Genomic DNA, 24035 nt, shown 5'->3' on the forward strand with positions numbered 1-24035 from the left:
GAAATTATGTCGCCGATGATATGAAGAAATCTTTGGAAATCATCGCAAAAGAACTAGAGTGTCGATTGACATCAAGCAAGTTGTATGATCTAAGACCTCCCATGGTAATTACAGATTTTACTATATACAGTTACATTGCAAGAGTTAGAACATGTTGTTCAGAAGTTACCCTCATCAGCTCCCGGTCCAGACAGAAATACTGCTGCCATGATAAAATTATTATTTAAATTATCACCAGGTGACCTCCTGAACACTGTAAATTATTCGTTAAAATACGCCTGGATTCCATACGATTGGAAATTAGCAAAAATAATTCCGATACAGAAGAAACAAGGTTTCGGTTATACCATAGAAAACATACCACTAATTTTCCTTACTTCTAATATGGTAAAGCTTCTTGAGAGGGTGCTTCATAAGAGATTGACAAGCTGGATGACAGAAAATAAATTATTAAACCCTAATCAAATTGGCTTCAGAGAACACTGTTTGATATGGTGTGCCCACGCTGATTTAGAAAGCCGCTTCCAACTTGCTCGCAAAAAAAGGCAACACGCTGCTCTAGTGACTTTCGACATAGCCAAAGCATATGACAGTGTGGAATTTTCAGTCATATTGGAGATACTTCTAAGCCAGAATTTACCAAAGTATATTATTGCGTGGCTAGGAGAATTTATGAGAGCAAGAAAATTTTATTGCTTTAGGAATGGTTGCGCTTCGACAAAATTTAAACAAACTCACAGAGTTCCCCAAGGGGCTGTTTTGTCTCCAATATAATTTAACATCTTAATGAGTTCAATCTCTTACAGCCAGAATGTGCATGCATATGTGTATGCAGATGATATTGCCTTCTTTGCAGCAAACATTGGCATTCATTCTTATATCGAAAACTGCAGAGGTATATAAATTTGCCAGAGGGGTGGCTAGAGACAATATGCATGTCACTAAATTTAAACAAAAGTGCAATGTTGCGATTTCGGTTAACAGATCCTATCCTAATTATTATTTGTTTTAAAGAAGAGCCTATTCCGCAAGTTGAGTCGCCTAAATATTTGGGAATAATTTATAATGATAAATTAAACTGGACTACTCGCATAGAGAGTAGGGCATGTAAGGCACAACGTGCCTTAGGCATGATTCGCAGATGGAGCAGCAGACGCTATGCTTTACGCAGGGACACTATGCTTATGATTTACAAAATGTATATGTGTCCCATTCTAGAATTTGTATGAGTGTTATTCTCAAGGGGCCCAGCTTATAAGCATAAACCTTTGATTTTTTTGGAGCGTGAGGCCCTGCCACTACGCCTAGGGCTCCCTAAGTTTGTTGCGAACAATGTTTTGTACGAGGAGGCGCGCTTACCAACCTTGCCTTGTTGATTCTGTTTCCTGACAGTTTAGGCTCATCTAAAATTTTATAGCTGTTCGGTAAGACGATCAAATTATGTATTCATTAATTACCCAGACTCTTTCTTTCTTGCTCATTGGCCACGTTTTCATACACCACAAATTAATTTTGTCCAGAAACAACTAGAAGGAATAAAGGTAAAAATTCGAGATATACTAGCAGTAAACAAGCTAAATCAAAATCTCATCATAAAATATGATGACATTTTCCCCTGTAAGCCTAAATTTCAATCACTCCGGTTCCTAAATAGCCGCTTGCAATATTACCTTGCACACGTGGAAACAAATAATGTAATAGCCACTGATGTTTCAGTAATTGATGAGAAGGCAGGAGTAGATATTTACTTTACTTCAATTGACTGGTCGTTTTCAGTAAGACTACCAGACTTTACACCTATTTTTGAAGCTGAACTTTTGGCAATTGTTCTTGCACTACAAAAACTAACTTTGAACGCCCACACTGCAATAATAATTACAGACTCCTTGTCCGTATGTACGTCACTGACAGCTTCATATCAATCAGATGCCTTAAGGACATTCCTTGCGCTGATTCCTCCACAGCTTCAGCTCTTAAAATTATTATGGGTACCTTGATATTGCGGGTTCGAGTTAAATGAAATAGTGGACTCATTAGCTTGAAGAATGGCATTAAATGGCCCAATACTTTCTGTGCTTCCGGTGATGCCCAGTATAACGGCTATAGGATATCGAAAATTTGCACTCAGGGCTGATGCCATTGAATCAGTAACACCATACATTGAATTTATACATTTGAAATATCGATTAAAATCCGGCTGGTGTCATACTAGACAACTGTCAGTCATGCTAACAAGACTGTGATGTCGTGTGCCCCCTTTGCATCTATATTCACATGGGGCTGGTATGGGAATATCTCCCCTATGCAGCTTTTGTACTGATCTGGAATCAACAAACCATTACTTTTTGTCATGTCACCATTTCAGTCTATTAAGAAAACGTCTCCTTGCCATCCTATTTGCTAACTTTGGCCTGCCCTTCTCCATTGAGAATATATTCTCCTTTGGTGCTTCGGTTCTGGGCTACAGCCACAGCATTGCCTTGAATGCCGTTTGCAGCTATCTACGTGAAACAAAACGAATGCGCCTCTAAGTTCCAATTTGCATATTTGTTATTATAATGTTATTAAGCAAATTCTAAACTTCAATAATAAACGTGTTTAAAATTACTGCAATTTTAATTCGGGATACATATTATTCTGTCTGATCGAAATGGAAAAAAATATTGCACTCTTTTTGCATTTACGTGTGCTTTATCCTCCTCCTGTTAAAATTAGGTATCATTCGAAAGGCTTTAAATTTCATATCCTCAATTCTTGGCCGATTCTCTTGAGTGGGCAAAAGCCATAGTGAAGGCATCATCATCATCATCATCATCATGATCATCATCATCATCAGTCGATCCCCGAATCGACTGTTTTTTTTTCAGCAAGCGTTGTAACAAATGATCTATTATGAGGTACAGTGTGGCCAATCCCCCATGTGGGTATGAGCCAAGATTTCCTAGGAGACAAGACAAGACTGTCGCTGTCGTGCATAATCGCCGAGTGTCAGCCAATAAACGTCTTGACAATTTGGTGGAGAGTGCTGTGCCCTTCAAACACCTTCGGTCCGCATACGAGCTTCGATCTCGTACCGTGCCATCTACCATGTACCAAGACGTCGCTCAGCATACAATTCTTCTTGCGCAGGCACCATGCCCTGGCGTCTCCCACATCCGCAACCCTCCTGTCTTCGCCGGCGCGGATGGCACCGACGTCGAGGACTGGCACGCCATGTACGAACGCGTGAGCGTCCCCAATCATTGGTACGAGGCAGGTAAACTCAGCAACCTAGTTTTCTACCTCGCGGGTGTGGCCGGCACGTGGTACAACAACCACGCATCCGATTTCCTGACTTGGTCCGCTTTCAAAACCGCCGTCATTGACGTGTTCGGCCGTCCTGCCGCGCCAAGTCTAACAGCGTTTACGTGGACGAACACAGCAGACCGGTGAGTCCTTTACAAATTACAATGAGTACATTCTTGACTTGTGCAATAAAGTGCATTTCAGAGGCTGACAGAATCACGCGTGTTCTGAAAGGCATCGCCGACTATGTTTTCCCCATGCACCTGACCAAGAACCTTCGCACTGTGGCAGTGGTCATTACACCATGTCAAAGTTACGAGGAGCTGCGGCGGCAGCACTTGATGATCCGTCGACCACCATCACGAGACGCTGATCTCTCAGCCTTGTCAGAAGTTCCTTACCCCACAATTTTGCTCGCCAAAATCAAGTTGTTCATGCGTGATGAAGTTGCCCGCCAGGCCTCTTTACTGACTTTTGCTCTCCCGCAACATGCTCAACAGCCGTAAACTAGACTTTTGCCACCGCTCCACCAAGCCATCGCGAAGGTCGTTCCTGGAAATCGTAAAGGTCGTTCCTGAATACCACCAGCGGCCCCCTGTATCTGCGCCACCACGCTATGACCAAGTTGTCGCCAGGCCACCCCCACCGATGTCGATGGCTGACCGCCCTTGTTACACCGAAACCATCCTCAGCCCCAGGCTTTCGGAGAAACTGTGCCGCATACATACGCCGATGTCGTTCACGTGCCCCGAGTGCCGCCCACCATGCAGTTATACCAGCAGCCGGCTCGCCCATGGAGTTCTGGGACATGGATGGGAATTGCAAACCGATGGCGCACTTCCGACAATCGCCCCATCTGCTTTGTTTGTGGTTGCGTTGGTCACGTAGCACAATATCGCAATCGCGTGCAGCAACCACAGGTCGCCTCCGGCCTTTCCAGCCAATCTAGCTGCCCTTATTATTATGACTAACCACCGTCTATGTCACCGTCATCCCGTCCCGCCCCGCTCCATTTACCCGCCATTCACCATCTCCGCGACGTCGCTCACTGCCACCGATGCGGCCACGTCCGCACTCAGGCGACCACAAAGACTAGTCGTCGCAGTCCACGAGGTAAGGCCTGCGACCCGGCCGAACTGCGAAAGCCCTCAAGGACGCCCATCGAACGTGATGGACGTGCTTGTGGGTGGTGTTCGTGAATCTGCTCTTGTATATACTGGAGCCGCCGTATCCGTCATCGACGCAAACCTTAGCCGGTTACTGCGCAAAGTGATCACGCCACTCTCCGGACTCTTCCTCCGTACAGGCAGCGCCCCAAAGATTCACCTTACAGTGATGTGCACAGCCTGCCTCTTCATTCAGGACGTGACGTATGCCGTCAAGTTCATCACATTTCCAGCATGCTCTCACGACGTCATCCCAGGATGAAATTTTCTCTCCCACCACGACACCGTCATTCATTGCGCGCCAGCTGAAATAGAGCTCTCACAATTCTCTTCTTCGACACCGGCCGATAGTACATCGGCTGCAAGCAAGTTACTCGTCAGAGACGACACGCAAGTGCCTGCAAACTCTTCCGCGGTGGTGTCGGTTTACGGCCCGTGTCTTACCGACACCGCTGCACTCCTCTCATCATCTCATCGTGCTTTCACGAGAAAAGGCTTGCTGGTTCCTTTCGCAACCGTGCAAGTCACTCACAGTAGCACCACTATTTTTGTTGTAAACTCATCCCAATACAGTGTTACGTTGGTGCGAGGAAAATGTCTTGGCAGTGTGAATCCCTACGAAGACGCACAAGTTATGGATTAACCCGATGACACTATAAAATATCATCATCAAACGCCGGAAGAAGAAGAAAGAAGACTGCTGCCTAGAGCGAGCGCGGGCTACTTCGCTTCTTCCAATAAACCGTATTCGTTCGAAGCAGTCCCTGGTCTCGATCGTCTTAATAGACACGCACTGCCGAAGTTCTAGTACGCTCAGTGCTGTTTCTACATCAGCTTCATCGTCCGCTGATGTATTCGGTTGCTGCATTCCCGACAACCTTACGCCGGGCCAGCGTTCTCCACTTCTGCACCAGTTGGAAGAATTCTGCTTTTCTTTAGATGTCGCTCAACCTTCGCTCGGTCGCACATCCACCGTTACGCATCACATCGGCACAGGCGCACAACCACCACTGCGGTAATGGCCATATCGCGTATCTCCAACAGAACGCCGTGTAATCAACGAGCAAGTTGACGACATGCTTCGGCGCTATTTTATTTGACCCTCAAACAGCCCCTCGGCGTCTCCTGTCATTCTCGTCACGAAGGACGGTTCTGTGCGGTTCTGTGTGGATCACAGACGCCTCACTAAGATCACTCGTAAGGAATTGTACCCACTACCGAGGATAGATGAGGCGATTGACAGCCTGCAAGGTGCAGTATTCTTTTCATCCCACGATTGGCGCTCTGGGTACTGGCAAGTACCTATGGCTAACGACTCTTGACCAAAGACCGCTTTTGTCACCCGTGACGGCTTGTAGAAATTGAACCTAATGCCGTTTGGGCTGTGCAATGCACCCACCATGGCACCTTTGAGCGATTGATGAATACCATTTTGCGTGACCTGAAATGGCACGCGTGCCTGTGCTACATTGACGACGTTGTCATTTTCATTCCGGACTTCTCCACGCATCTTCAACGCCTACGGCATACTTTGACGCATCTGAGCGACGCCAGTGTACAACTGAACCTAAAGAAGTGCTGATTTGCAGCTTGGCAGCTGACAATACTTGGCTATGTCGTGTCCAAGGATGGCATTCTCCCTAATCCAGCTAAGCTTCTGGCCATGACCAAGTTCCCCAAACCGACATCTGTCAAGTAACTGCGCAGTTTCGTAGGATTGTGTTCCTACTTTCGGCGCTTCACCCGAAACTTCGTGACTATCATATCGCTGCTGAGGAAGCTCCTCGGAAGTAACGGGCCTCTCTAAAGCCGGGACTAGTTACACCGTCACAGAGAAAGAATGTCTGGCATTCGTCTGAGCCCTTATGAAGTTGCGACCTTATTTGTATGGTCACCTATTTGATGTCATCACAGACCATCACGCGCTATACTGGTTGTCGCCATTGAAGGATCCGACAGGTCATCTTGCCCGGTGGGCACTTTGCCTTCAAGACTACAATATCCGCGTGCTGTACTGCAACAAAGGCAACATGCTGACGCCGACGCTCTGTCGCGCTCTCCCTTGCCTGACGGCAATGCCCACAACTCAGCGTCTCATCTTGCCGTTTCTTCCACCAACATTCATACCATCGCTACTGAACAGCACAAGGATCAATAAAGTGCCTCACTGAGAGACTTGCTGAGGATCTATCCAATCAATCCACTCGCGCGTTGCGTCGTCAAGCCCACCATTTCACCATTCCCGATGACCACCTCCACTGACGAAATTACAACGGCGACGGCCGCCAGTGGCTACTAGTACCACGCAGTCTGCCGTCTGACATATGCGAGTTCTTTCATTTTGATCCACAATGTGTGCACTCCAGGGAATTGAAGACTTAACACCGCATTCACCAGCGGTGCTTTTGGCGTGGGATATACCGCTACGTGCAGAAATTAATTTGCTCCTGCATAAATTGTCAGCGCTGCAAAACTTCAACGCACTTGTCACCGGTAGGTCTACAACCTCTACCTTGCCCCAACAGGCTTTGTGGGCGCGTTAGCATCGATTTGTATGGGCCACTTCCACTAAAGTCGGTCGGTATCCGCCAGGCCATCGTCACTGTAGACCACCTCACGTGATACGCCGAAACTGCCACTCTCTCCGCGACTACAGCGAGCGATGTGGCCTCCTTCTTGTTCCAGTGATTCAAGCTGTAGCACGGTCCACCCCAGGAACTGCTCAGTGACCGAGGCCGCGTCTTACTGTCTGAAGTCGTTGAAGCTATTCTCAAGGAGTGCCACGTTGTTCGTTGCAAAACTGCTGCTTACCGCTCACCGACAAGTGGCCTCACCGAACGCTCAACCGTGCGCTGGCGACATGCTCTCGAAATACGTCGCCACCAATCACACAAATTGTGATGCCATTCTACCGTTCGTCACCACCACATATAATACTGGCCCTCAGAGCACCACTGTCTTTTCACCATTCTTTCTATTTTATAGAAGGGACTCGTCGCACACCATCGACAAGATACTTCCATACAACCATAATGCGTCTCAGTGTGCACCCACTTCTGCTGCAACAAAGCTTGCTGAATAGTGTCAAGAGCTTGCCAAGGCCTTTACTTCGCATGATAGAGAGCGACAGAAGAGCATTCGCGCTGACACGAGCACTACTGCTACCACGTTCCTCCTTGGAGCGCTCATCTGGCTCTTCATCCCTACCACTGGAACTGGCCTATCTTCAAAGCTATTGCCCAAATACGAAGGCCCCTACCGTGTCATGGAACACACTTTCCCTGTAACATTATCGAACCCACCGAACCATCTTCGGACATGCGCCGTCTAGGGCGCGACATTGTCAACGTGGAGCGCCTCAAGGCCTACGATGACCCGCTCAGAGTAACCAGCTGCTAGGTCGCCAGGCGGCTCTCTTTTCGTACCTGGGGTAGCTGTGGGTCGTCCTCTTCAGCGCCTTTTAGTCGGTCGCCCTCTTCGGAAGAAGAAGAGCAGCTCGTGCATAGATTCGGTACCCGCATTGACGGTCGCTGTCGTGCATCCCCGCCGAGTGTCCGCCAATAAATGTTCTTACAAAATGAATAAATAAAAAAAAGAAATGGCAGCATATCCACGAGGGGTGAGATGACGAGTTGGGCGAAGCGGACGGGCAGAAGAATGGACGCACGGACAGACGGGTGGACACATGGAAGGATGGACGCACGCTTGGATGCATGGACGGACGCACGAACGGATGGTCAGACGGATGCACGGAAGCACCGAAGAACTGACGTACGATTCGCCCCACTCATCGTCATTCACTCTGTGGATATGCTGTGTCAGCGTTTTTATTGACATGCAATGCAAAGCAACTGGCTACTACGACTCACATGCATGCATGTATCAATATTCATGTTAAATACAATGCAGACAGAAGCTTCATTCGGTGCACTGGTTTAAACCGATGTCCTGGTGCTACAATACGACTCACTGGGAACCAATATATTCAGTCGCTTGCACATCGGGGATAACTTTTTTTACTTGCATCGACAATGAAAGGTAAAACACGCGAGACCTTCTGCGTTCTGAGTCACTTAGAAAAAAACGCCTGTCATAACTACACCGGCGAACGTATGTCAGCATAATACGTGCTAATACATCAACTGATAGATACATACTGCATTCTAGACAACCTCATAGAGCGCACGTCATGTACTCCTCTGAACGACATTCTAAGGAATAGGCGTACGCACGAGTAAAGGAAGAACCCACTTTTACTTAACAAGGGCAATTTCTTCGACCTACACTAAACAAAATGAACCAACGAAAGCGTAATAATAATAAAAAAACTTCTGTCATTGTTTCATTGGCAGAGCACCGGGTGCGTAACTTGAAGGTCGTGCGTTCGTGTCTCATTTTCCAAAAGGGCCATTTTCTTTCCTTCTGTTTAGTTTCGCGTAACATCGTCATTATTGCACCACTGTTTAACAGAACAATTAATAAATACTTCGCTTTGATTGGACAAGATTAAGTTGGAAAAACTGTGTTGATATGGTCGCAACGTGGAAAGAACAGGACACATGGATTGGTTTTGACGAGAAGAGCAGGGCTATATTCGCAAACAAGCACAAAGACGCAAGAGCAGACGTGCAATGTTGTCTTCCCCGAAAAATGCCAGAAACTGCCACTCGTGATGTTGGCTTCTTTGTCCTCTGTTTTGCTCACGGCTAATAATCATGACATTAGCGTACCTTTTAAGAAGGCATCACCCCAAAGCTTTATTATCATGGCGGCAGGGTTCGTAGTCGCTGGCAGCTCACGGGTTCATTCAGACAAATAAAGCTTCATCCGAACTACGTGCACAACTTTTGGTGCATGTCTTTGACGTCTTAAACAATGTGGACTGCTGGAAATAACCTCGTAGTTAACACCACAGAGACGCTGGAAAACTTTATTTGGCCCGAAGTACCGTCTTGAGAGCTTCTTTGAGACCCCACGATGGCAAACCGGGGTCGAGACCCAAACTTTCTCTCCTGGTTCATAGTGCCACAAAGATTGCTCCTACTAATTATTTGACAAAGAGGATCAACGGGACGCTATGCGAGCGTCTACAGTGCCTCGCAACTTACGAGACGCTATGTGAGCGTCTACAGTTCCTCGCAACCAACGAGACGCTAGGTGGGCGTCTGGAGTGCCTCGCAACCAACGAGATGCTATATGGGCGTCTACTGTGCCTCGCGCCTGCTCACGGATCTTGGGCAGAGCTGCGCATGCCTCTGGTGTACGAGCACGAGCCGGGAAGACTGACGGAGTAGTTGTTCAGAAAGGGATACGTAGGCGGAACGCTTTTAGCAGACTCTTCTTTGTGACATAGCTACTTTTCTGGGCACAAGTTCGCCCTCAATAAATCATTGTGTGTGTTCCCCCTCTTGTATTACGTGACATTCTGGTGGAGGTGCGGGGTATGATTGGAAGTACCCTTGGCGCAAGAGAAAGAAGCCCTGACCCCTAGCGATTGGAGCCTGGCGGACTTACTCCAGTACACTAGCGTTCAAGTCGCCGCCTGCGAGGTGAGTCACCTAAATTCGGACCACTCCTCACTACTCCAGCAACACGGGCAGGGGTAACCGCCAATCTCAGAGAAATGGCCAATCCAGCTTCAACATCTGAACTCATAGTGTCTCTCCCGTGCTTACCTGAGCCATTCCACGGTGACGCGCACGAAGACGTGGAAGACTGGCTGGAGCATTTCGAGTAGGTCGCAAGGACCAATGCCTGGGATGAGGCGAGGAAATTGGGCCGCGTGTACTTTGCGTTGGAGGATGGAGCGAGAATATGGTTTGAGAACCACGAAGGGGCAATAGCGACGTGGGAAGACTTTCAGCACCAGTTGCTTGCTGCGTATGCCAGCACGGATCGCCGAAAAAGGGCAGAAAATGCCCTTCAATCAAGAAACCAACGAACGAACGAGAGTGTCAGCATGTATATCGAGAACATGTCCCGCCTCTTCAAGCGAGCCGATCCGAACATGACCGAAGAAAAGAAAGTGCGCCATTTGATGCATGGAGTCAAACAGGACTTATTTGCAGGCCTGGTTCGCAATCCTCCTCGTAACGTGGCTGAATTCCGCACAGAAGCCATGGCCATAGAATGAGCACTGCAGCAGCGTGCCCGTCACTACAATCGGGATGCCGGTAGTGAGCCCGCGGGCGTCCTTTTTGCAAAGCGAGACAGCAGCAACGAGACGCTGAGGGAGCTGGTGCGTTCCATCGTCAAAGAGGAGCTTCGTAACATTCTCCAACCGCAAGTCATGCCGACAGTTTCATTCCTCACATCCGTCATGCGTGATAAAGTTCGGCACGCCATTCTTCAGCCGGAACCAGAAGTGCAACCTCTTCGACTTCAACAACCCCTGCAGGAACGCCATGTATCAACGTACGCAGACGCTTTACACCAACCTGCCGTCCACAGTGCCTCGTTCGCGACTCCCGGGGCCCGCTAGTCAGCTTCGACCAGCCCAGCTTTTCTTGGAGAGCAGAGACCACGGAAAAGCGATGAGTGGCGCACACCTGACAGGACACCGCTCTGTTTTTACTGCAGAGAAGATGGACATCTTTACCGACACTGTCCATACCGAAGGGTTGGTCTGCGTGGGTTTTCCGTGTATGCTTCATGCCCGTGTAATGGAGAAAGGCCTATAGAAATAGAGGAGTATCTTTCAAGGCACGGATCTCCAGCCGCTAGCTTCCAGCACCAGCCAAGGTCACCAGCACCAAATCGTTATCGATCGCCAAGTCCGCGACGTTCAAGTTCACCACTAAATTCACGAAACCATCGGTCAACGAGCCCGTGTCAGGAAAACTGAAGACAGCGACCTGGGGAGGCAAGGCCACTGATGTCCGACTGAGCAAAAATCCTCCGTCAAGGCCCCAGCGAAGCAGTGACGAGCAGAACATGACGACGAATATAAATAAAGGAAAAAATTCTTTAGACTTGCGTGTTACTATGTACGGGCGGGAATTTAACGTATTAGTTGATACTGGTGCCGATTATTCAATCGTAAGCTATGCAATCGCAAAATATTTGAAGAAAGTCTTGACGCCTTGGAGCGGATCAAAATACGCACGGCTCGGGGCCATCTGATAACACCTTTGGGAAGATGCACCGCCAGGATCGGCATTCAGGGTGCCACTTATGTCGCTGATTTCCTAGTTCTGCCAGAATGCTCAAGAGACGTAATAATCAGAATGGATTTCCTGCTAGATAACGGCGCTATAATAAACCTGCCGAATTCTAGTATTTATTTTTCAACAAAGCTGGCCATAGACGAGGAGAAAGGAAGTTCTGCGTCGCGTGTTATCTACGGCAACGTAACCGCGCCAGCACAATAGAGGGTCCTGGTTGTCGTAAGGAATGACGCACTCGTCGACTCTGAAGGAATAGCGGATGGAATGTCGAGCTGCTGCTAAAGAAAGGTATTTGCATAGCTCGAAGCATTATTCGCTTACGTGGTGGGCTTGCCAACGTACTGCTCACTAATTTCGCAAATAAAATTCAGCATGTCGCAAAAGACACTGCCATCGCTTTTCTACACAGATTTACTGAAGTTACCGACTTATGTGCCATTGCGTCAGAGCCGCCTACTTCGGAAACTACGCATGACCCTGGAACATCAGTTTCAATCAGCCGAAGTCTATCGCCAGCCTAGAGGAAAATCCTGGAAGACCTGATAGATGAATTCGCAGAATGTTTTTCCACCTCATCAAAAGTACGTCGCACGCATATCGTGAAGCACAGGATTATAACAGAGGAAACAACCAGGCCAGTGTATCAACACCCTTACAGTTTCGCCGAAAGAACGAGAGATTATAAAGAGCCAGGTGCTGGAGATGTTGCAGGATGATGTCATTCAGCCATCTAGCAGCCCGTGGGCATCGCCGGTAGTTCTCGTGAGAAAAAAAGACAGCACGTTGAGATTCCGTGTAGACTACCGGAAACTAAACAGCGAAACCAAGCGGGATGTATACCCCTTACCACGTATTGATGACACATTGGATCGGCTATGGCACGCCAGATATTTCTCTTCGCTCGACCTAAAAAGCGGATATTGGCAAATCGAAGTGGATGAAAGAGACCGTGAAAAGACCACTTTCGTAACCCCGGATGACTTGTACGAGTTTAAAGCACTACCTTTCGGCCTCTGTTGTGCACCAGCGACATTCCAGCGCATGATGGACAGTGTCCTCACGGGGCTGAAGTGGCAGTCATGCCTAGTCTACTTGGACGATGTTGCGGTATTTTCTGCAATGTTTGACCAACACGTAGAGAGACTGCGGTCAGTGCTTCAGGCTATCCAGTCGGCCGGATTGACAATCAAACCAGAGAAGGGCCAGTTGGGCTCCGACAAACTTCGTTTTCTGGGACACGTAATCAGCGCGGAAGGTGTTGGCCCTGATCCTGACAAGACTGCGGCGGTCGCAGGATTCCGAAAACCCAGAGACAAGAAAGAGGTGCGTCGATTTTTGGGCTTATGCGCTTACTACAAACGATTTGTAGAAAATTTCTCGAAAATCGCCGAACCTCTAAACAAACTCACAAAAGACGAAGAATCATTCGCTTGGGGTGCAGAACAAGAAACAGCTTTCAACGAATTAAAGCAACGTTTGCAAAGCGCGCCGATCCTTGCCCACTTCGATGAGACCGCTGACACGGAACTCCATACAGACGCAAGCAACATTGGTCTCGGCGCAGTACTCGTACGATGGCAAAATGAAGAAGAAAAAGTGATAGCTTACGCCAGCCGAACTCTCTCAAAAGCCCAAAAAAAAAACTATTCCGCGACAGAAAAAGAGTGTTTAGCAGTGGTATGCGCTATCAGCAAGTTCAGACCATACCTCTACGGAAGGCCGTTCCGTGTCGTCAGCGACCACCACTCACTTTGCTGGCTGGCGAACTTAAAAGACGGACGTCTTGCCAGATGGAGCCTTCGACTGCAAGAATACGACATTACTGTTGTATGCCGGTCTGGGCGAAAACACAATGATGCCGATTCCTTACCACGCTCGCCACTTGATTCTACTCCTTCAGAAGAAGACGACTCGACACTTCTCTGTGTGATGGAAGCCTCAAATATTGCGGAGCATCAACGAGCTGACGCAGAACTGCTCCCATTGATTGAACACCTCGAAGGGCGTGCCGGCCAGGTCCCACGTGCATTTAAGAGAACATTATCTTCATTCTGTCTTCGTGAAAATGTGCTATACAAAAGGAACTTCGGGCACAACAAAGAGAAGTTCTTACTCGTCATTCCGTTAGCAATGAGACCCGAAATCCTAGAAGCTTGTCATGATGAACTATCGTCTGGTTACTTGGGCGTCAGCCGGACATTTGCCAGAATTCATCAGAAGTATTACTGGCCCAAGCTGATGGCGTCCGTGCAGCAATATGTGAAGACATGTCGCGAATGTCGAAGGCACAAAAGACCACCATTGAAGACGGCCGGCCTACTCCAACCCATAGAACCGCCTGCTACATCATTTGAACAAGTTGGAATGGATCTTTTTGGACCCTTCCCAATGTCATTATCGGGCAAGAGGTGGATCGTAGTCGCCACCGACTACTTAACGCGGTATGCTGAAACCGGCTGCCTTGAGCGAGGAACGGCTGCTGAAGTAGCCAAGTTTTTCGTGCACAGCATAGTTCTTCGACATGGCGCCCCAAAAGTAGTAATGACCGACCAAGGAGCAGCCTTCACGTCAGAGTTGATGCAATGTTTGATGATAATGACGAACACCAGCCATAGGAAAAGCACTGCGTACCATCCCCAAACGAATGGGTTAACGGAACGCCTAAATCACACGATCGCTGACATGCTGTCGATGTACGTGGACTTGGAGCATAAAACGTGGGATGAAATCCTGCCTTACGCAACGTTCGCCTATAATGCGGCCCTCCAAAAGACCACCCGCGTCACCCCATTTCAGCTTGTCTATGGTCGCATAGTCAATTCAACTCTCGACGTCATGCTCCCAGTCGACAATGACCACTACGAGCCATCTGACGTTGACGAATTTCTGCACAAAGCTGAAGAAGCACGCCAGTTGGCAAGGCACCGAATACGTCAACAACAGTTCAAGGATGCGGACTACTACAACCTGCGCCACAGGGGAGTCAAGTACCAGCCAGGTGATCAAGTATGGATCAAGTATGGACACAGTACGACGCCACGGCCTGTCAGAAAAGCTCATTCGACGGTACTTTGGTCCATACAAGGTCCTTCGCCGGCTAAGTAACCTAACCTATGATGTAATCCCTGACGGACAAGAGCGCTCGAAACGGCAAAACCATGCGGAGGTCGTCCACGTTGTCCGCATGAAGCCATACTACGAAAGAGAATGAAACATCTACCCCCTCGACTATTAACCTTCCGAATTTACACATCGAGACGATGCGCATTTTGGAGGGGGAGTAATGCCACAGAGATTGCTCTTACTAATTATTTGACAAAGACGATCAACGGGACGCTATGTGAGCGTCTACAGTGCCTCGCAACTAACGAGACGCTATGTGAGCGTCTATTGTGCCTCGTGCCTGCTCACGCAGGCAGAGCAGCGCATGCCTCTGGTGTACGAGCGCGAGCCGGGAAGACTGACGGAGTAGTTGTTCAAAAAGGGACACGTAGGCGGAACGCTTTTAGCAGACTCTTCTTTGTGACAAAGCTACTTTTCTGGGCACAAGTTCGCCCTCAATAAATCATTGTGTGTGTTCCCCTCTTGTATTACGTGACAATAGGAGACTGGTCAGTGACGAAGATTATAGCGCCTTGTGTCATAGTCCTGGTGTCGACGAATACGTACGCGGGCAAGTTGGCGGGCTTCTTCAGCAAGCTGAGTCATGTAGTCTGCACGTGTTTCAACGCCATCACTTTCATGTGGCAAAATAGCGTCGAGCATGCATGCGACGTCACGACCATGGAGAAGATGGAATGGTGTCATGCGTGTTGTCTCTTGCCGTGCCGTATTGTACGCGAAAGTGACATAAGGAAGTATCTCGTACCAGTTATTATGCTCCACGTAGACGTACATGCGAAGCACATCCACATGTGTTTTGTTCAGCCATTCCGTCAGACCATTTGTTTGTGGATGGTATGCCGTTGTACGCCGGTGAGAAGTTCCACTTAGGCTTAAAACGCGTAACAGTTTGACAGTGAATGTTTTTCCTTCGTCAGTTATTACTACAGATGAAGCGCCATACCTCAGTACTATATCTTAAATGAAAAACCGGGCTGCTTCACTTTCCGTGCCTCGCTGTAAAGCCTTGGTTTTGGCGTAGCGAGTGAGGTGTCTGTGGCTACAATTATCCATTTGCGACCAGCAGCCGAAGTTGGAAATGATTCTAGAAGATCCATTCCCACTTGAGCGAATGGAGTTTACAGTACAACAATTGGATGGAGGGGCCCTGCTGCTTTGACGGCTGGAACTTCCCTACGTTGGCACTCAAGACAAGTCCGAAAGTGCTGTTGAACGGTTGCCGTCAGTCTCGACCAGTAATACTTCTTTCTCACTCGGCATAACGTTAGTGTGTAGCCTAATGGACCGGATGTCGGTTCCTCATGGCACACCTATAGTACTTCTTTCTTGAATGGTGTTGGGACGACAAGTACGTAAGTGTTGCCGCTTGGAGAATAGTTCACCTATAAAGAACCTCGTTAAGAAAACAAAACGATTCTACTTCTCTTGCGAAGACCTTTAGCATAGCATATGTGCGTTAGGGTGGCTAGAATGAGGTGCGTTCCTCCAAGAAATTAATAAGAGGTTGCAACTCGGGTTTTTCGCGTCGCTGCTGTGCAATTCTAGACGTGTTGACAACATTGACAAACACCACGTCGTCATCATCTTCAGCATTTGCGTCTTCTGATGCGGCGTCAGAAAGGCGATCGGCGTATGTATGTTGCTTTCCGGATTCGTAATTTATAGGCATATCAAATTCTTGAAGCTTGAGGCTCCAGCGCACCCATCGTCCTGACGGGTCGTTCACTTTCGTCAACCAGCAAAGAGAGTGGTGGCCGCTGACGACATTAAACGGGCGGCCGTACAAGTATGGGTGTAACTACAAGACTGCCCACACCACAGCAAGGCACTCTTTTTCAGTGGTGTAATAACTCTCCTCCGTAGAGGAGAGAGTCCTACTTGCATAAGCAACTACTCGTTCGACGCCATCTTGCTTCTGAACGCGCGCAGCTCCTAAGCCGACATTACTGGCGTCGGTGTGAACCACTGTCGGAGTGTCATCGTCGAAGTGTCTGGGAACTGGTGGGTTTTGAAGCGTTGTCGCAGTTCATTGAAAGCTGCATGCTGCTCTTCACCCTCACGAACGTGACATCCTCTAGGGTGAGTTGTATCAAAGGTGATGCAATATGAAAAAAAGTCTCAGTGAGGCGTCGGTAATAGGTGCAAAAGCCTAATAATCGCCTCACTGCCTTCTTGTCTGATGGCGCGGGAAAACTTGCACCAGCGGCTACTTTGTCTGGGCCAGGCCGTACACCTTCGCTGTTGACAAGGTGTCCCAAGAAAAGAAGCTATTCGAAGCCAAATGACATTTTTTTCTGGCTTAAGCATTAGACCGGCCGATTGTATCGCTAGAAAATATACCGAGTGTAACCGCTTCAAGTTCTCGTCAGATGTGGCTGAAAATACAATGACATCATCCAAATATACCAGGCCCGTTTGCCACTTCAGACCTGGCAGGACTGTATCCATGAGCCGCTGAAACGTTGCCGGTGCTGAGCACAAGCCGAGTGGGAGAACTTTAAACTCACAAAGACCATGGGGTGTCACGAATGCTGTTTTTTCTGGATCTCTTTCGTCAACTTCTGTTTGTGAATTTCTGCTACGTAAATTCATCGGGGAGAAATACCATGCATGACGTAGATGATCGAGCACTTGCACTCGAAGCACTTGCATTGTCAGTTATTACTTCGTGAGTAACCTTTGTCCTTTCAAGTCGATTTCAAGCTGCAGAAGGCCGGGTGTTTACTCGTTTTATTAGGCGGCGTAATATTGATAAGATCATCGTGTGGATTTATTTGTGTTCTTGTCAGGAAATAAATTATACCCACTCATCCTGCCCGCTGTCACTCTACACATTCAGCCTTATTGGGCAGGGCCAACGTGACGCCTGTGTTTCTTTGAGTAAGCCTGCGCTGTGCTTACGGCCAAGCGATAACTTGCAGCACACTTGCTAATCTCACCTGCACATTCCAATTTTGCGCCACTGTAGCGCGCTTGCCTCTCCTCAAAATTCAGTCAGTTATTGTCAATAACGAGAAATTATCTTTCCTGCTTTTTACAAGTGTGGCCTGACCTTGTAAAGTGCGAAATATGCGATAATTTGATGAAATGAAACTTGCAGCGCTGAAATAATTTGCAACAATTTTATTCCGTGCCCATTTACTCGCAGTGCATTGAAAAGTGCTGGTGGCATTGAATTTCATGGAAAGCAAGTTTAAATTTGTTTGTTCTTTATCACACTGAATTTTCGAAGCGGAATCCAAAGTTGTGCATCGTACCTTTTTGCTGCCTCTATCGTCCTTGCAGCCATGAATCTCTGTACGGACATCTGGTCAAAGGCAACCCTCACTAAAGTGAAAGGCATCGATGACACTACGCCGCTCCAGATGTTCTCGTCACTTGAAACATCGAAGTTGGTCCTGCGTATAATATGGATGAAATAGAGATATATATCCACACCTGAATGCTTATTTCGAATTTTGTGAATGTGTTTTGTCCTTGTAGTAAGGCCCAGTTTAAGTCATTTGTTTCATGATTCTTTTAAGTTAACATTAAACGTCAGTAATCAACCAATCATTCAATCAATACTTTATTTAACGTACCCATGAACAACCATAAAGTATTTGCGCAGGCGCACGCATGAGCAGAATAATTAAAAACAACAAAAACAAACATTACAACACAATATACAGTGAAAAATCAAATAAAAAGAGCGAAAATGCACAGACAAAAGGCAATCAGTGCTAAATAGTAAGAACGAATAAAAAACAAGACGAGAATCATAGAATGGTAGTGAAAAATAAAGGGGAATATACACAACTATGTGAAAGGCTTCTTGAAAAACGCAAGGTGAATCTGTACATTGTGAAAAACTATCTAAATACAGTGCAAAGAAACGCCAGGCCTGCGCGAAACACACAGCACTTACAGCAAAAGCTAGAAGGGCGGCCTTTCACAGCCTTTTCTAAGCCCTCTTTGCGCCAGCATTTACTATGCTATTTTTCGTAATTCTTCGGCGAAGCGTGGTATCCGCTACGCGCTTGCTAGGGATTTTGTACAATTTTTATGCAGGGGCTCACCACGATGAAGAATTATGCGCAAAGTGGGTATAAGCCACAGTTAATGGGGGATCAAGAATAAGATTTATAATGGGTTGAAGCATTGGACAACCCAGTCGTTACGAAACCCGCACTGCGTGGTACCTGGTTGTTCCTTTGGTGTTATAAGACGCTTTTATGGCGTTAGAAATTGTATGGACACTCAGCGTCGGCGTTGTCATCAATATATATATATATATATATATATATATGACGCTATGATGAACGGAAGACGTGGCCTGGCTCATACTTCATGTTCATTCCATTCAAACCATCGTTACCTTCATACGTCACATGATTCCCCCTCCCCCCCGAAAGAATGCGCGAGCTACAAACTATGAAGCATGAACAAGTGGTGTCTCATCATAGGAAAAAATATCACAAAATAGAGTAGTTCCATGTAACACGGCAGTTCCATGCACACTCACAAAACCATTCACAGGAAAGGCAGTTCAGTGAGATCTAGGAGACCTTAGGTGGGCGAGGTTGGCTGTTGCGTTCTGGAGACCATAACCATGCATTCGACGTGGAAACAAGGGAGATACAGCCGGTATTCTTGCAAAGAACGAACGAGGTTGGAACGCTTCGCAGGATTGAATGTTTCGTAGGCGTCGCATTTTTTGTCGTGGGTCATACAAACGCCGTGCATGCAGTTTGCGCACTTGTTGATCGTGGCTGATTAGGCACTGCTTGCGTTCCTGCACAGCACAAATGGTTGTTTTGTGGCTTTTGGGGAGTTTTCTATGGTGATAACGCAGATGTTCAGACCGAAGGCGCAATCTTGAAAGCTGCTGCAGAAAAGTTTCTTGGCTTTTCTTTCTAAGCTGGCTCAGATGCGGAATCAGTCTTTTCTTTTGTGATCGTTGTTCACGACATTCTTTAAGCCGCAAGTATGCTTGCGATGTAGCTTTAGTTCTTTGTTGTCCTTGTTGGTGTGGCCGTTGTAGTTTTTGGGGTTCTCCTTGTTGTTTTTGTTGGCGTTGCTGATGTTGCTGTGGAACGCGTTGCGGTGGGAGCCATTCTTGAACATCAGGCCGGTTTTCTTGACAACTTGATCTGGTGTCTAGTCGGCAGCTGGTAGTCTGTGGGCTGTTGTAATTCTGTTCAGGCAGTGAAAATAATGCTTCAGGGTTGATAGACAGCTCTTTAGAAGCTTCTTCTACACTGTTCACTACGAAGAGCTCTTGCGCCTGGCAGTGTGCGTTGTTCAATACGTCTGAGGCTTGTGCTTTGCTTCGACTGTCTAAGGTGTGCTCACCGGACGGTAATGAATGAACCCGCCCTGAAAGAGCATGGCTTGACCGGGTATTTTCGTGAAGCGTCAGGTCACCTACCGTGATTGCGGCGTCCTTATGAGGCAAATGGTGAGCGATAGCAGCGCTTGAAAAACCGCGTGATGAAAAACCGCCTGGTGGATCACGTATGCGAGACGAAGAATGAAGGCAATCAGGTGGGTGAGCAACGCCTCGTGTCATAAGCTGAAGCGAGGACTTTGCAAATTCCGACTTTCCTGCAGAGGGAAGGTGCGCTTGATGGTTGGGTTTTTCCCAGAATACGCATTGTCTTCTGTAAGTAAACTCATGTGCGACTTTGTCTTGTGGCAGTTGTCGACTCACGTTGCGCTTTCGAATGCTCGATGATTGCTTAGGGAATTGATGATAGTGTCGGGTTTTCTTGAGTTGGTTGGCAATAAGTAGGTCTTGGTCATAGTCGCTAAAACGAGTGATCATTTCTTCTTTTATCTTTTGCCAAGACTCGCCATTTTCAAAGATGTGGGTGAGGTAAAACTTAAATGCCTCACCGGAGATGTAGTCAGTGAAGTTGATGATCATCTCCCGTTCCGACCAGGATGCAGCGGCGGCGTGGACCTCGAATAGGTTGAACCAGTCCTGTACGGGTCCGTCGTCCGCTGATCCGGTGTACTTGGGAATGTCGAGGTCAGACGATGGTTCTGTCATGGTGGTGGTCGTTGTCCTTCTAGGCGATGATTCGGTAGTCAATGTATGGTCAGGGTATTTTCTGGGAAACTGCATCGATGATGAGTGACTGATGAAGGGGCAGGCAGGTCTCCATCCTGTCGACTCGTGTGATGCTATGATGAACGGAAGACGTGGCCTGGCTCATACTTCATGTTTATTCCATTCTGACTTCTTCCTCATCTACTTCTACAAACCATCGTTACCTTCTTACGTCACACACACACACACACACACACACACACACACACACACACACACACACACACACACACACACACACACACACATATATATATATATATATATATATATATATATATATATATATATATATATATATATATTGTTAAAAGGTTTATTGGTATTAAGAGGTAATAAATGCATAGGTGACAAACGGTAGAATGGAATCCCACTTTGTGTGCTCGGCGGCGACGTACTCGGAGGGCATGTCGCCGAGCGTACGGTTGAAGCGTTCGGTGAGGCGATTCGTCTGCGGGTGGTAAGCAGCAGTTTTGGGGGGAAACAACGTTGCACTCTTTGAGCATGGCTTCAACGACTTGAGACAGAAAGACGACGCGGCCTTGGTCACTGAGCAGTTCCTGGAGTGGACTGTGTCGCAGAATGAATTGTTGGAGCAGAAAGCAGGCCACATCGCTCGCTGTAGCCACGGGGAGAGTGGCCATTTCGGCGTATCGCGTGAGGTGGTCCACAGCGACAATGGCCCAGCGGTTACCAGCCGACGTTAGTGGAAGTGGCCCATACAAATTGATGCCTATGCACCCAAAGGGTCTGGCAGGGCAAGGTAGAGGTTGAAGACCTACCGGTGACAGGTGCGTTGAAGCTTTGCGGCGCTGACAATCTATGCAGAAGCGAACGAATTTCTGCACGTAGTGGTACATGCCGCGCCGAAAGTACTGTTGGCGAATGCGGTTGTAAGCCTTTGATACTCCGGAGTGCGCACATTGCGGATCAGAATGAAATAATTCACATATGTCAGAGCGCAGACTGCGAGGTATGACTAGTAGTCACTGGCGGCCGTCACCGTTGTAATTACGCCTGTGGAGGAGGTCGTCGCGAAGGGTGAAATTGTGGGCTTGACGATGCAACGCGCGAGTGAATGGAGTGAATGGATCAGTCACAAAGTCTATCAGTGTGGCAATCCATTGAGCCTTGCACTGTTCAGTAGCAATGGTATGAATGCTAATCGAAAAAATGGCAAGGTGAGACACTGAGTTGTTGGCATTGGCGTCAGGCAAGGGAGAGCGCGACAAGGCGTCGGCGTCAGCATTTTGCCTTCTATTGCGGTACAGCACGCGGATGTCGTAGTCTTGCAGGTGAAGTGCCCACCGGGCAGACGGCCTGAGGGATCTTTCAATGAGGACAATTAGCATAGTGCGTGTGGTCGGTGACGACATCAAATGGGCGACCATACAAATAGGGTCGGAACTTTGCAAGGACCCAGACGATTGCCAAACATTCTTTCTCGCTGACTGTGTAATTAGTTTCAGCTTTAGTAAGCGTACGGCTTGCATATGCCACGACATATTCCGGGAATCCTGGTTTGCGCTGCGCAAGGACAGCGCTGAGGCCGACACCACTGGCATCCGTGTGTACCTCTTTAGGAGCCGTGGGGTCGTAGTGGTGGAGTATGGGAGGCGACGTCAACAAACGGCGAAGTGTTGTGAAAGCGTCGTCGCACTGTGATGACCACGAATGGAGAGGCCCGTTACTTCCGAGGAGCTTCGTCAGCGGCGATATGATAGTCGCAAAGTTTCGAATGAAGCGCCGAAAGTAAGAACACAGTCCTATGAAACTGCGCAGTTCTTTGACAGGTGTAGGCTTGGGGAACTACACTCACGGCCCGAAGCTTGGCTGGATCAGGGAGAATTCCGTCCTTGGACACGACGTAGCCGAGTATTGTCAGCTGCCGAGCTGCAAATCGGCACTTCTTTAGGTTCAGTTGCAGGCTGGCGTCACTCAGACGCGTTAAAACATGCTGAAGGCGTTGAAGATGCGTCTAGAAGTCCGGAACGAAAACGATGACGTCATCGAGGTAGCACAGGCACGTGTGCCATTTCAGTTCACACAGAACAGTATCCATCATGGCTCAAAGATGGCGGGCGCATTGCACAGCCCAAACGCCATGACGTTGAATTCGGACAAGCCGTCGGGGGTAACAAGAGTGGTCTTCGGTCGAGCGTCCTCAGCCATAGGTACTGGCCAGTACCCTGAGCGCAAATCGAGAGATGAAAAGAATTCGGTTCCTTGCAGGCTGTCAATCGCGTCATCTACCCGCGAAAGAGGGTACATGTCCTTACGAGTGATCTTGTTGAGGCGACGGTAGTCCACGCAGAACCACACAGAACCGTCCTTCTTCGTGACGTGAACGACAGGAGGTGCTCAGGGGCTGCTGGAGGGGCGAATAACATCGCGGCGAAGCATGTCGTCGACTTGCTCGTTGATTACACGGAATTCTGTGGGAGATACGTGATATGGACGTTGCCGCAGTGGTGGCTCTGCGCCTGTGTCGATGCGATGCATAACGCTGGATGTGCGGTCGAGAGAAGGTTGAGCGACATTGAAAGAAGAGCGGAATTTTTCCAACAGGCCCAAAAGCTTGGAACGCTGGCCCGGCGTAAGGTAGTCGGGAATGGAGGGACCGAATACATCATCGGATGATGAAGCAGATGTCGACACAGCACTAAGCATAGAGGAACTTGAGCAGTGAATGTCAGCGGGTTGATCCATAACTTGCGCGTATTTGATGAGTTACACGCTGCCGAGACATTCTCGCACCAACGTAACGCTGTACGGGGATGAGTTCACAGCAAAAATAGTGGTGCTGCCGTGAGTGAGTTGCACGGTCGCGAAAGGAACCAGCAAGCCTTTTCTTATGAAAACATGATGAGATGGCGAGAGGAGTGCAGCAGTGTCAGAAAGGCTTGCGCAGTAGAGCGACACCGCAACAGACGAGTTTGCAGGCACTTGAGTGTCGTCTCTGACGAGTAACTTGCTTGCAGCAGGTGGACTGTCGGCCGTCGTCAAAGAAGAGAATTGTGTGGGTTCTATTTCTGCTGGTGTGCGATGAATGACGGCGTCGTGGCGGGAGAAAAAATACAATCCTAGGATGACGTCGTGAGAGCATGAAGGAATTATGATGAATTCAACCGCATACATCCCGTTCTGAATCATAAGGCGGGCTGTGCACATCGCTGTAGGATGAATGCTTTGGGCGCTGGC

The 24035-nt window shown here is 48.1% G+C and overlaps 1 protein-coding gene across 1 annotated transcript in view; it reads right to left on the reverse strand.

Annotated features, from left to right (window-relative positions):
• The window catches only part of LOC119180028 (sodium-coupled monocarboxylate transporter 1-like), a 335015-nt gene that overhangs the window by 144152 nt on the left and 166828 nt on the right, over positions 1-24035 (reverse strand). The window contains exon 8 of the mRNA XM_075868345.1: positions 17998-18138. Within this exon, the coding sequence (XP_075724460.1) occupies positions 17998-18138 (141 nt within the window). The remainder of the gene's footprint in view (positions 1-17997; positions 18139-24035) is intronic.

Source organism: Rhipicephalus microplus, chromosome 7, assembly GCF_043290135.1.
Source record: "Rhipicephalus microplus isolate Deutch F79 chromosome 7, USDA_Rmic, whole genome shotgun sequence".
Lineage (NCBI taxonomy): Eukaryota > Metazoa > Arthropoda > Arachnida > Ixodida > Ixodidae > Rhipicephalus > Rhipicephalus microplus.